This window comes from Cnephaeus nilssonii, assembly GCF_951640355.1.
Source record: "Cnephaeus nilssonii genome assembly, chromosome: 11".
Taxonomy (NCBI): Eukaryota; Metazoa; Chordata; class Mammalia; order Chiroptera; family Vespertilionidae; genus Cnephaeus; species Cnephaeus nilssonii.
The window spans coordinates 67,639,409-67,652,815 of NC_137082.1; the positions used below are offsets into that span (position 1 = coordinate 67,639,409).

The 13,407-nt window shown below is 48.5% G+C and overlaps 1 protein-coding gene across 16 annotated transcripts in view; it reads left to right on the forward strand.

Annotated features, from left to right (window-relative positions):
* Positions 1-2,171: 2,171 nt before the first annotated feature.
* Positions 2,172-13,407, forward strand: part of ZMYND8 (zinc finger MYND-type containing 8) — a 113,642-nt gene continuing 102,406 nt past the window's right edge. For 3 of the 16 annotated variants that reach the window (XM_079785052.1, XM_079785063.1, XM_079785051.1), the window contains exons 1-3: positions 2,178-2,687; positions 3,808-3,876; positions 11,748-11,818. In XM_079785052.1, coding sequence (XP_079641178.1) covers positions 2,674-2,687; positions 3,808-3,876; positions 11,748-11,818 — 154 coding nt within the window. In that variant the 5' untranslated portion in view covers positions 2,178-2,673. The other 13 variants (XM_079785050.1, XM_079785061.1, XM_079785055.1 and 10 more) reach the window with 10 other exon arrangements.

The window sequence follows — 13,407 nt, forward strand, 5'->3', positions numbered from 1 at the left end:
GAGCTGCCAGAATAAGCCTGCAGCTTCCTGCTCTTTGCCCCAGAAAACATTTCAAGTGATCAAGTGATCAGAGAGAGGAGGGGAGGGAGGGGGAGGATGCTGCAGCTGCTTATGCAACAAGCTTTAATCCCTGGTTAAAATCCACCACGCTGCACCAGTGGCATATTTCATTTCCTCATCGGGTCGTGAAGTTAGCTGCATGCAAGATTCATCACAAACTCACAGTCATGGTCCCCCCCCCCCCCCCGCGCTCCCCTCCCCCCGCCACACAAAAAAAGTAGCACCGCAGAGACAAACCGTATTCCCCAGGGAATGGTGGTGGAGGAAACACAGTCTGATTAGCTCTGGCCTACGACTCTTGTCCCCCATTTGGTCTCCCGGTACAGACGGAGCGAGCTTCCCACCCCAGGAAGAGGAGGCCCCCCCTTTCTGGTGAGGCCCAGGCCTGTTGCCCTGAGTGCTGGCCCTCCCTGCATCTTGGCCTCTTTAGCCTGAAATACAACAACAACAACAGCAACAAAATCCCCTCCCTTTTCATACAGCCTGGACCCTGTCCCTGCAGTACTTACTGTGTGTGTGGATTCCTGGCTTGTTGCTGCTTAGTAGAAGGTTCCCCAGCAGGAGGAATTGATGTACCCTTGGTGGGCATTTGTTGTCCCTGTGTGTGTGTGTGTGTGTGTGTGTGTGTGTGTGTGTGTGTGTGTGTGGCGGGGGGGCGGGGAGCAAGCCGTCAGCTCTGTTTTCTTTGTGGGAATGAATGGTGTGGGACAGCAAATTTTAGAAGAGTCGGGATACTTGCTTGGGCCATAGTTTTACCTCCTGGAACATGGCTGCCTCACCTCTGGAAGCTTCCTCCAGCCTCTAAAGAAGGGTGTTTATTTAGCTTCTGATGCCCCACTTGCAGTTTTAAAGTAAATCTTGTTCATTAAGCACCTTGTCTGGAAGAAGGAGGAAAGCAAGCCACGGACATTTCGAGATCCTTCTGGGTTTGCCTTTTTCTTCTCAGGGTGCAGACCGACTACAAAGGCAGCTTTGGGGAGCAAACAGGCAAAGACCACCTGATACTATTGAAATGGGTGGAATTATAAGCAGCTCTGAAAAACTAGTTAATATTTTACTGGGGAGCAGTGCCAGAGGGGGGGGGGGTGTGGGGAGCTGGCAAGTATAGAGCTGTGTGTGAAATAGCTGTTCCATCTGCCTTCGGGGACGAAAAGAAGCCGTCCTCTGTGGAAATAAATTTCAGCAAGAATCCTTATAAAGCCCATGGGATTTGTCTGCCCACCGAGGGCCCAGCTCCCCAAGTACATACATACAGGGGTGATTGTGACAGGAAGGGCTAAGCAGTGGGTGTATGCCTGACTAATAATGGGGGTTCTTGTTCCCTCCCCGAGTTTGACATCTTCCTTTCTCCCTCTGGATTTAAATGGCTTCTCAGACCGAGAGGCACTGCCTGTGCCCTGGATTCAGAAGGTACACGCCTCCTTGGGAAGCAAAGGCGAGAGACAGCGGCTCACTCTCTCTCTCTTTCTGCATCTGCCGGGGGAGCTGCAGCTGGTATTTTTCCACAGGCCTTTTCTGCGCTCTCGGGGCCTAGTCCTTCCCAGCCAGGCCCAGAGTCCGAGAGAGGGTTAATAGGCAGGAAGCTGAAGGCATCGCGGGCTAATACGGAAGTCAGATTTTTGTTTAACTGACAGGTTTAGCAGGCCTCGGCGGTGGGGGAGGGGGCCGGGAGGGGAAGGGAAGTTTGTAGATCTAGGCATGTGGCCTGCCTTTGGCTTTTCTTAGGGTAAGGACGGAGAGGGGGGCCGCCCCTTGGCATCCTGGCAGGGAGGCAGGAACCCATTTTGGTTTTTCCTTTGCGTCCTGGCTGAGGGGGCTGAGAGGACAGAGTCTGTGCCGCGAGGATGGCTCTCTGGCCTGCTTTTCCAGGAGGCATTTTGACAATGACTATGCAAACTTGACCACTCTGCTCCCCTCCTCCCCTCTGCAGCCCAAGCCTCCGGGCTCTGAGAAGCCAGGGCTGCTCTTTAGCGATTTCTTGGGGGTTTCCCTGTCCTGTGTGTCTGCCCCCCAGCTGCACAGAGGCCTGCCTCCAGCCCCTTTCTCCTGCCCCCTTGGCCCATTTCCTGGGGCTCCCTACTCCTCAGGCCCCCCTCACCCTCCCGGGGGATCCATTCTGCTGGATTGTTCTAGAAAAGGGCCAGCCTTCCTCCTAGCACAGAGCCGCTTCTGTGGGGGGCAAGTGAGGGTGAGCCCTGTCAGCTCACTCCAAAAACTCTCTTCCCAGGGGCTTCTGGGCCTCGGGCTTTGCTGGAGCAGGTCAGGCTGGCTGCACTGGTTTGCCCGCGCTGGGAAATCTAGCCAGGGTGTGGGAGAAGTGCGTCTGGGGGCCCCCTTCCCAAGTTTTTCTTGCTGCAAAAGGCCTAGCTTAGCCTGTCTTTTTCTATGCACAGGATGGCTCTTGCTCACCAGAGCCTCACAAAGATAATCGCTCAGGAAGTGTTTCAGCCAATCCCGGGCCGCCTTACACTCCGATTTGCCGGGCCAGCCAATCGGGGGTGAGCTCTTATTAGGCGGCCAGATCATCAAGCCGAAGTGCCAAACCCTTTTTCTGTGAGAACTAGGAGCCTGTCCTCCATGTTTTATAAGTATTGACATTACACAGTGTTAACAATGCATCCACAGAGGTAAGCTCGACTTTTTAACCATCTTTTCTCCCCCTCCCTCTGAGACATCCGAATTGTGGGCGAGCAGTGTGATTTGTGTGTGGCTGGCCGTGCCACACTCACCCCCACAGCACTTAGGTTAACTTGGAACTGTTTAGAGAGAATTTTTTTGCTTTCTTGGGTCACATGGCTCAGTAGCCATTAGCCAGAGCTCGATTTTGCAAACTGGCAAGGGCCTGGCACACCTTTTCTTCCACCAGGACATGGTGTTTCTGAAATAGTTTGAAGCTAGATCCTGGTATGCCAAAAAAGAAGCTTTTTTTTTTTTTTTTCCTCCTCTTTCTCTCTCTCTCTCTCTGAGCAGTTTCCCCCCTGCACTATTGTCTTCTCTTGTGTCACATGCCTGCTGGGGGAAGAAAATGGAAGGTGAGCAAGCTGGCTCCTCTCTAAGGAGAGCTCATGGCAGACAGCAAAGCAGGCAAGTTTTCCTCTCCAAAGAGGTTCTGGGAAAGCTGGACTAAGTTTTGACCAGAGAGGACGTGTGTTTTTAAACAGAACCAAGCCCTCAGCAGAGCAGGGCTAAGGAGAGCTCCTAGCTCCTGGGGCCTAGGTGGGTGGTGGTGTCTCTACATGGTCTTTTCTCTCCCTACAGGGTTTCTTCACTTGAAACTACATTGTTCAGCCTTTTTTTCCTGACTTCTGTTGATAACAGAGTGTTTTGGTCCTCTGCAAGCCAGCCTGCAGCCAGCCAATGTTTCTGAACGTGTTTTCTAGGCTTTGGAGGAAGTTTTTGGAGTAGGGATGGGGAGTGGGGGTGGGGGGTGGGGGTGGGGGTGGGGGAGATGTTGGACAACATCCTGCAATAAATCTGTGAGGACTCTTTTTTGGATCCTTTAGCCCTCTATTCTTGCATGATGTTCAATGAACTAATGTATCTTTTATCCTTTTCTTTTTCCTTTCCTCCCCCCCACCCCCCTCATTGTATCATCTTCTGTCCTCCTGTGATAGTGCAGAGGAAATAAAATCACGTCTGTGGCTCATGACAGCATTCCCTATTCAGTTGTTGGGTTGTGTTGTTGTTGTTGTGTGTGTTTTTAATAATCCCATGTAACTGTTTAAAAAAATTTCCTTTTTGATCAAGTCCCAAATCTGCCAGCCTGTTCTCTCTTCTTAACTGTGGAAAAATGAGACGGTTGCTTGAACATGTTGGGTAAGTAAAGCGATCCATTTCCTCTGTGACCATGTATAAAGAGTTTGGCGCACATTTGGGGTCTGTTTATAGCAGGGGGTCTTGGCTATCGCAGTTGGAGGGCTTTTCATTAGCAGGAACCAAACAAGGGCTTTTTAATAGTGTCTTGATTTTAGGTGACTGTTTGAATCCACTGTGTTTTTCCTGAGAACCTGCAGCTAGGATGGAAGATTATACTTCCTGTTAACCCTCAGACGGGGGAGACATGTGCAGTTCATTGTGACTTGCCTGGAGACCTTTAATTGGGTTTGTTTGGATATGAGATAGAAGTCTGGGTAGGTGATCAGCGTGTGAAATATAAGAAAGTGCTTGTTCTGAAGAGTCACAGAGCCTTAAGCAAGTGGTGGGGCAGGAGCTGGTGGTGGTGTGTGTGGGGGTGGTGTGTGTGGGGATAGGGGTGTCAGTACTCAGGTTTCAAGATGCTAACAGGGAGTGCAAAATCCCACCCACCAGCAAACTTGATTTGATTAAGGACTCCCTGCAAAACAGATTTGGCCTCTTCCAAGCCCGACCCACACACATCTGTATGCATGCTTACCTTTACTTATGAATTATTTCTTACTTTTTACATTTCCCCCGATCTCTTAATGCTGCAGTTAGAACTTCAGAGTGAAAAAAGTGCACTCTTGTTTCGCGTTAGCTTCAGAATTTCCCTAGAAGTTCAGTGCATCCATTTCCAGCCTGGAGACGAGTCCAGCATAGCTGTAAATGCGGAAATATATTCCATTGCTGTGTTATGCCAACCTGATGGAGTCAATAATCTTTTTTTCTCTTTTAAATTAGTGTCCAGCTTTTAGCACCAATTGGAAAAAAAAGGCTCATTTAATGGTGAGAAATGTACCAAATTCTAAGTTAAAAAAGTCTGTGGAAGGCCAGCTTCTTTAGAGTGAAATGTCAAGAGTTAATGATGTCTTCTATGTATACTTAAAACTGAACAGTTGTACTGCCCCACACAAGTAAGTTCGGACATTTAGCTGTTTTCTTTGTTCTTATCTCCTGACTGTAAATGGAAATTATATACTGAGGTTCTTGTGGCCTCCCTAGAAGCAATATCTAATCACAAGACTCCTGCTTTGGTGCCTTCAGTGTTTGCATAATGGAGTATTTGTTGGGCTGGAAGGAAACCTAAGGGCAAGGTATTTGTCCTCTAAAAGCTCACATTAAAAATGGCTCACACAGGTTTGCAAAGCCAAGATCTGTTTTCAGAGTGCAGCCAGCCCCAGCAAGGTCCCAGCCTGGACCAAGCTAGCCACTGTTCCTGGGAACTGCGGCCACCACTAAGCATGAGCCTGTAACAAGTCAGTTGCTTTCAAAGTAGCATTATTTTCCAGTTTCAGTTAGGGGGTAAACATGTCTGCATTGCAGCAGGACTAGGTAGGCACAGCAGTGCTGGCTCACAGAGCAGCCCAATGGGGCTCCTCTCTCCAGCTTTTGAACCAATAGACTTGGGAGGAAAGGTTACAGATTGACAATTGCAGTGGCCCGAATGGAGACTGGGCCTTCTGGAAATTTCTACCATCTTTGTTCCTTTTAGGAAAAACAGATCCACCCAGCGGAAGAGTCTCCTGCATTCCATTCCTGAGGCATTTCTCCCCCCCTCCCCCTTTCTTTTTTTTTTACATCAAGGTAGAATGTTCTCTCTGCCACGTTTGAAAGTTGCACTGGGAGGGGACAGAACATGGGGCTGTTTTCCCTTTTCCTTCGGCCTCCTCCGTCCCCAAAGAGGATGCACAGCTGCAAGGCACAAACACAGACACACTGGAGCTTTTGATTCTCCCCTCCCCCTCCCTCTTCTTCCCCTTCAAGACCCTCCAGGATGGATTCACTTTCTGCTTTGGGAAATTAAGTGGCATTCACGTGGGGGGAGGGGGAGCAACGGCTTTTATTAGCTCCAGAAAATGGTCAGTGTTCCCTCTGTAACTAGGAATTAATTACATATAATCACTCCGTAAACTTTCTACATAGTTTTTCTAATTGCCGGGCATGAACATGGTTAGCCTGTTGGAGCCCCATCCAGTTACTTTTGTAATTACTAGCTCCAAGATTTGAGTCAGAAAGAAAGAAACAATGGGGCATCTTGGATTATGAATTAGGGGTGAAAACAATAGCCTCCCCCCCTTCTTCCTGTCTTGTAACCCCTTTTCTTTCCCTGGGAGGACAGTGGCGGGCGGCTTCAGGTCTTAAATAGGAGAGGAGGAAAGGAGTCAATCTGTAAAAAGCCAGGGTGACCGTAACCCCGAAAACCCTGAAGGCAGAGAGGTAAGGTTTTTGGAGTCCAACCACTTCAGATGTGTGATCTCTTTGTTTCTTTTTTGCCTTTTCCCTTCTCTCTCTTGTGTAGCAGAGGCAACACACATTTGTCAGCTGAGAAGCCCTAGATCTGGCTTTGCCTCTGGTTGACCCTGAAAAGAAAGACACTCAGAAAGTGCCTGTGCCCCCGCCCAGCAGAGATTTAGTAAGGGAATATGTTTACAAGCCCTGGTGCTGCTCCGAAATGCAAAAACCAGGATTCACCCTTGGCTTTTCAGGTTGCCTAGGCTCTGGCTGCCCTTCCCCCTCCCCCCTCTCCTTCCAGATAAACAAGCCGGCGGGAGCCATTTCAGCCCTGCAGCTAGCCGGGCTGCTGGGCTGGCCCTCCTCATCAAGATTACCCACCTATCGGCCGGCCGGCGAGGAGCCAACCGCCCGTCCCAGCCCTGGCACAGCCTTGGGCACCAGGCCCTCCTGTCTCCCCTGGAGTGAAAAAGCAGTCACCTTGAAACTCTCCACTCCCAGCACCACAGCGCTGAGGCCAATGCTCAGACCTGCAACAGTAAATTACATTATCCACTCCGAGGCGATGAGTTTGGCCTCTGAGAGCGGGTTTTGCAAAAACCAGTCGTTCATTTTCAGGGCTCGGTTGGGGGTGGACCAAAATCTAATTTGTGAGTGTCCTGGGCATTGGCTGAAGTGACTATTTTACTGTTGTGTCCCCGCAGACTCCGATTGTCTTTCCCTTGAGGCTGTCTTAGGACCGGCTGGGTGCTTGGTGGCCGTTTTCAAGCGCACACACAGCCCTTTGGTTTTACCTCGGCCTCAAGGCTGGGGTGCTGCCCTTTAGCTTGGCTTTTCAGATGCCCGCTGTCCTGGGAGCCCTCTCATTTTACCCAGCTCCTTCTGGGTATGGATGCAAAGCTGGCTTTTAATATACCAAGAAGGGGAAACCGACTTCCTTCCTTCCCCTCCCCAGCCTGCTGCTCCCTTGTAACATGTGTGTGTGTGTGTGTGTGTGTGTGTGTGTGTGTGTTGCACAGACACCTGTCTGTCCGCAGCTTCGGCCACACGGCTGCCTGTTTCCTAATCTTCAACCGCCTCATTCGAGGGCAGAGGGGTGCAGGCTCAGGATCCGAAAGGGAAGACTTTTCCTTAGGAACCTGTGACTTCACAAACTCCCCCTGTCATTGCAGTGTTTTTTTTTTTTTTTTTTTTTAAAGCTTCTACACGTTGGGTTGTTGGTGTCCTCTGGTTGAGCGCTGCCTGGTTCTGATCTTTAGGAGGGTGGCTTGGAAAGTAGCAGGGCTGCCTAAACACGAGCTGCAGCTATTGAACAAACTGCTACCATTTTAGCTTCAACCCAGGAATGAGGGAGGCAGTGTTGCCAGACGCCATTTTAAGAATCCTGCATAAATAGCTTAGCTACCGATGACTCTGCCCGTTTTAGGTGAGTGCTTATATAAAGCTGCTCTGCTAACCACCCCCCACCCCACCCCCCATTAAAACAAAATGAATTGCAGATTTAGGGGAAGCATGGTTTTTAAAATCGGATGTTGGCTATTTTGTGATCTGGAAGAGGAAGGTGTTGTGTCTTGGGGATTAACTGTTTCTTACAGCCTGGACCAGTTTGGGGTTTTGAATGAAAGTAAAAAAGCTGAAGGAAAAGTCCTTTGGAATGATGCATGATCTTGGAATTGCTGCGGGGTGATCCTCGGCTGAAGAGCCAGAGTCTCATGCATGCTGGTTGTGTATTCTAGATGGGTTTAGATATTCTTGGTTAAAAGTCAAATAGTAGGGGCACTTGGGGGAAAGAAAGATCTGGGCATTGTGTATCCGGGCATTTTTCTGTTAAAACTATATATATATTCTCCCCCCCCCCCCGACCCCCCCTTTTGGAAGTGCTCAGGGGATGGGATTCCTGGGAATTACGGACCAGCCTGGAATCCTCAGAATTAATAATCAGAAGGCTTACAGCATCCTGGAGGTTCAGCAGTTCATCTGCAACTTTTAATTGCTCTTTTTAAAAAGTGCATGCAGGTTAAGAGGGAAGCAGAGGTTTTCTTGCTCAGGCATTGGGAGAGAAATCTTTTATTCTTTCTGGGACTGGCTGGCATGCTCTGGGTTATATTTGCAGGCACTGTTATTTCTTGAATTGTCCGAAATGTATCCGTTTGTAAAATCCAGAGGCCAGTGACTTAGGGTAAATGTGAGTGTAAGAAGTGGTGGTGGTAACATTTGTATACAACTAGTTGACGGTGAATTTTCCTGTTGGGGGGAAGAGACTGTTGTTTGGTTTCCAGCTAATATTACCCTTTCCTCATGTGGGTATCCCCAGCCTCCCCTGCAGACTTTAAAAGGAAAAAAAAAAAAAGTAATGTCAGTTTGAAACAAGTGCTTGTTCCTCCATTGTGTTTTGACCTAGGGTAATCCGGGGTTGCTGGAAGCTAACAGATAGGGAAGAAAAGATGCTGGATATTTCCTAAGACTATAATGTGTGAATGACAAGAGTTGATTCTGCAGATGCATCCACCTTGTCTTTTTAACAATTATTGTTATTTGACTGTGTGTGTGTGTGTGTGTGTGTGTGTGTGTGTTTTAATTCAAATGACTGAACAGTTCTTAACCTAAATTGACCAAGATCTGTGGGGCATTCAGACAGGTACAAATCTTTTCTCACCAACACTTTTGAGGTAGTATAAATAGTTTTTTCCCCTAATAACATACTAATATTTAAAATGAAGCCAAGAGAAAAACACACACACACCAAACCTGAGTTCAGTGGTGTAGAAAAAGGAAGTCCCTTTAGATGTGGCTATGCAAAATGACTAATTTTGCATTCTGGTCTTTGCTTTGGTAAATGATCCTCCTCCCCTCCCCCCTTTAATGCATAGACACTGCGATTTCCTTTACACAAACACAAGTTATTGTGTGCATTGTGTGCACACACATGTGCATGTACGGGTTCCCTTTGCAATGATGGCTTACTGATCTGTGAAAAAGATGGTTTTCTGAAATTGTTGTGCTCGAAATCCTTGCTAAAGCTGGTGGTGCTATTGCTAAAGTTAGGTGATTATGGTGGCCCACTTGCAATACTTGGAAAGATCAAACAGCTTAACCCCCCCCCCCCCCCCGCCTTTTCTGCTTCAGAATTATCTTAAACTCAGCGGCAAATAGCCCCTGCATCACTAGTTTGCATTTTCTTAGCCTCACAACAGCATTTCTGCTGAAAGTATTCAACTCCTCTAGGCTGTTACAAGCCAAATCATTGTTCTCTTGAATACAGCCCTCCTCCATGATCCATATACCTTTGAATGATTTCATCCCTGCAGAAATCCTTCAAGTGGGTTTTTTGGGGCTCTGTGATGCATAAATTGTTTCTTTCACGACCAGACATTTTGGTTGGATCCCAGATTAGCATTTTTCTCCGTCACTCCAAATATGGGATTGGTTTCAAGAAGTTTTAAGATTTCACATACTTCATGCTAGAGGGAGAAACAATTCCAGTTGGTAGAAAGATCAAGGTGGCTATTTGTTCCTTTGAAGTGGACCATCTATCCAGCTCTGAAGGCTGCATGGGCCTTTTGGTGAAAATTTATTTCCAATCACCCCAAGCAAGAAACCATCGCCAGTATCTGTTTGGGACAACCTGTGTGTGCGGCAGGCAGGGCGTGTTTCTGAGTTGAGAATGTGCGCCTCTTAAGTTGGAGTAGAAAGTATTAGTGCTAAAATCACCTTCCACCATCACCTTTGTATTATTGCGTGTCAGCGATGTGTTTAAATTTAAAAGGCTGCTTTCTTCTGACGAAAACCATTTGTGACAATCTGTCCGTTGTTTCTGGTGATTTGTGTCACAGCCTCTCTCTACAGATGCGGTGCAAATGAAATTGTTAACGGGGTTCAATATCAGAGAGCGAAAGGTGTTAATATGCTGATTTAAAACCAAACTACCTTTCTCCTCAGGGCTGGGACTAGGGAAGTTTGAGGCCTCCAAGTTCTTCTAATGTAATTCTAAGCTATCATCTCTTCCTTTCTGTCTAGTTCCCATTTTGATGAACTCTCTTCCCCCAACAAACGTGGAACTCCCCTAAACATACCTGCATGTGACAGGCCTTCCTGGACTCTTTGGCCCCAGACAGTCCCAGACTACTGAATGCAGAAGGGACACTCCAGTCCTACCTCGCCTACCCAGCCTCCCTTCTGTCCTGGCTTTGAGTCTTCCAAATGGAAATTTCTAGCCATAGCAATTGGGAACACACCCATTTCTTGTTGAACCGCAGTCTGGTGGAATTGCATTAGAGTAAATGTTAAGATTCTTTTATTGTTGTTGTTAAATCTTCACCTGAGGATATTTTTTCCCCATTGGTTTTTAGATAGAGTGGAAGGGTGGGGGGAAGGGGAGCGAGGGGAAATGGGGTAGAGAGAGAGAGAGAAACATTGATGTGAGAGAGACACATTGATTGGTTGCCTCCCACACACACTCCAGATAGAACCTGCAACCTAGATAAGTGCTCTTGACTGGGAACCTGAGACCCTTTGGTGCTGGGACCGACACTCTAACCACTGACCCACACTGGCCAGGGCTGTTAAGATTCTTATCACTTCACTGTCAGCCCGAGGATGGTGGTGAGGATGGTGGTGAAGTTCATCGTACCTCACAATTTGCACCTATTTAAGCAGACCTTCCCTGGCTTGATTTAGGTGTGTGTGTGTGTGTGTGTGGGAAGATATGAAATGGTTTGTGCTCTGTTCAGGGGGGAGTTCCAGAAGAGAAAGGGAGAGAAGATTCTGGCGGACCTTCCCAGCAAAGGGGGCCTGCTTTCTCGCTTCTCTCCCCAACCCCCAGCTCTCAGCCTCCCTTTCAAAGAATCCTTCCTCATTCCACTTTAGTGGTGGGGAATAATTAGTCACAGCTCAAAAGAGTGCCATTGCTTTCTCTAAGCCGTGCCTGCTACCCAGAGGAAACATCCCTGGGGGTGGGGGTGGGGAGTGTGGAGACCCTGATCCTCGTTCCTGGGATAAATGTTGGTGGCTGGAACGTTTTGAGACAAGGCCTTTTGCTTCTAGCCTGGGCACATTTCTCTGCTTTGCAATTCTGTACCTTTTCCCCCTGTTCCTGCCTCTTCTTGAAAGTGTAAGATGTAGCAGGGTGGCCTGAGAAACGCTGTTTGCCTTACAGAATTCAGACATCAGAACTCTGCATACCCTGCAAACTACCTCCAACCTGAATCCGGTGTTAGCAGTGAGAAACTTGTTTACTCCAAGGCTGGGTTCTCATTGGCCCATGGGGGCAGATTGTAATTGTGTGTCTAAAAAAATGCTTTTTGCATCCCCCACCAGCACGATAACTGGGATAGTAATTTGACTTAAAGAAAGGACAACCTGGTGTCTTAAAAATACTCCTTTAGGAGGCATTACCCTTTGTTTGCAATCAAGCGTGGGTTTCTTTACCCCCATCCCTCCATAAGGATGGGGGATTGTCTTAAAGTTGGGTTTGCCGCTAGGACTTCTAAATAGCTAGCTGCCCCCATGGGGCAAGTTCTCAGTCTACCTAAACCTGAACGTAATTTGCTCTGTTTCAGCTTGGCCGAGGAGGAAATCAAAACAGAACAGGAGGTGGTAGAGGGCATGGATATCTCTACTCGCTCCAAAGGTGAGTAAAAAATCTCGTATTATCTATTCCAGATCAGAGGAGGAAATTGGAATTTCTTTTTCTTGTTGTGGTGCAGCGAAGTGTGGCTCTGTGAGCCGAGGTTGCAACACGCCTCCCGATTTTGAGACGTGTGAGACCTCAGATGGATGAACCTAATTTATGGAGGAATCTCTTTCTGCTTTTCTTCCCCTTGCGTGTCTGTGCAGGTAGAGCGACCTGTCGGGGATTGTCCACGACCACAAATTTTTACCTTCACTAAGGGTGGCTGGCTGCCTCTCTGCAGGGTGACTTTCAGGAATCAGAATTTAAATAAAGTATGTTCTGGAAGCCAGCCACCTCCAGCTGCGGCTAGGTTCCTTATGTTAATAAACCTGACCCGTTTGGAGTCACAGACGTGGAAGAAAATGCAGGGCTTTCTGGAATTCGGGGGCCAGTGTTTGCATGTAGGGCAACATTTAGCAAATCAGAGCAAACACAGTTGATGTTTTCTGATGCAGAAACCAGTATATTCGGCTCCTCAAACTTCTAATTGAGGGGTCGGTACTTTTTGTTCGGTGTGTGTGAGATGTTATGAGGCTTCCCCAAAAGGGAAGCAGTTCCTCACTTGTGCCTCCAGGGTGCTTTTAAAAATGAGCGACTGGAGTCTTTTTCATATCTTTGGCTGATGAAAATGCTCATCTCTAAACGTAATGGTTGTGCCACGCTGTTGCTACTCCTTTGAAGAGGCGCCGAGTGCCTGCTCTGAGCACTCAGCCTGGTGCTGTGGGGCGCCGGGAGGCCAGAAGGGCTGGGGAGGGGGTTGGCTGTTAACAGACTTCACCCAGAGAGATGCCCATCTAGCTAGCTAGAGAGCCACACCAAAGTGGCTCCCTAAATGCGTCTGAAATAACCAAGGTTTTTGAGGATTTTTTTTAAAGCTAGTCCTTTTGGGCAGAGATCGGGCTCAGATAGTCATGGCTGTGACCTGGGTAGTGGGAGCTGGCTGTTGCTGGGGCTGGCCTGACAGATGGAGGATTGGCCTGGTCCAGAGAGGAGGCGGGAGGCACCTCCTGTTGGAAGGCCAGGCTGCCCATGTGGGTGGTCTGTGCCTGGCGGACGGGGGAAGGGAGAGGTTGGCAGGGTGGGCCCAGTCAGTGGGTGCTTCATCTTTCATCACAGTCCCCATCCAGCCCATGGGGGCCATCAGCGGGGGAGTTTTGAGCAAGGAAAGAACCTTCCTGAAGGGGTATTGTGAGACAGCCCCCCCTCCCCACCCCCCCTTGTGGTCAGAATGTGGAGGGAGAACCCAGAGAAAGGAAGCTGGAGATGGGGGGGGGGGGGGGTCTCTTTGCTGTTCAGTTTCCTGTGGGGCTTGGACACCTTCTGTCTCTGTGCCTCCGTTTCCTTCTCTGTAAAATGAGGTGTCAGCTTAGATTCTAAAATTCCTCCCGCCTGGGGAGGAATACTCAGAGTATTTTGAAGGCTGTGCTTGGACCAGGAGCTTTCTCTTACTGAATTCCTCCCATCCCCATTTGACGGCGGTGTTGTTGCCATTTTGCAGATGAGGAAACTGAGGCTCTAAATGGCACTATCTCACAGGCAGTAAGTGG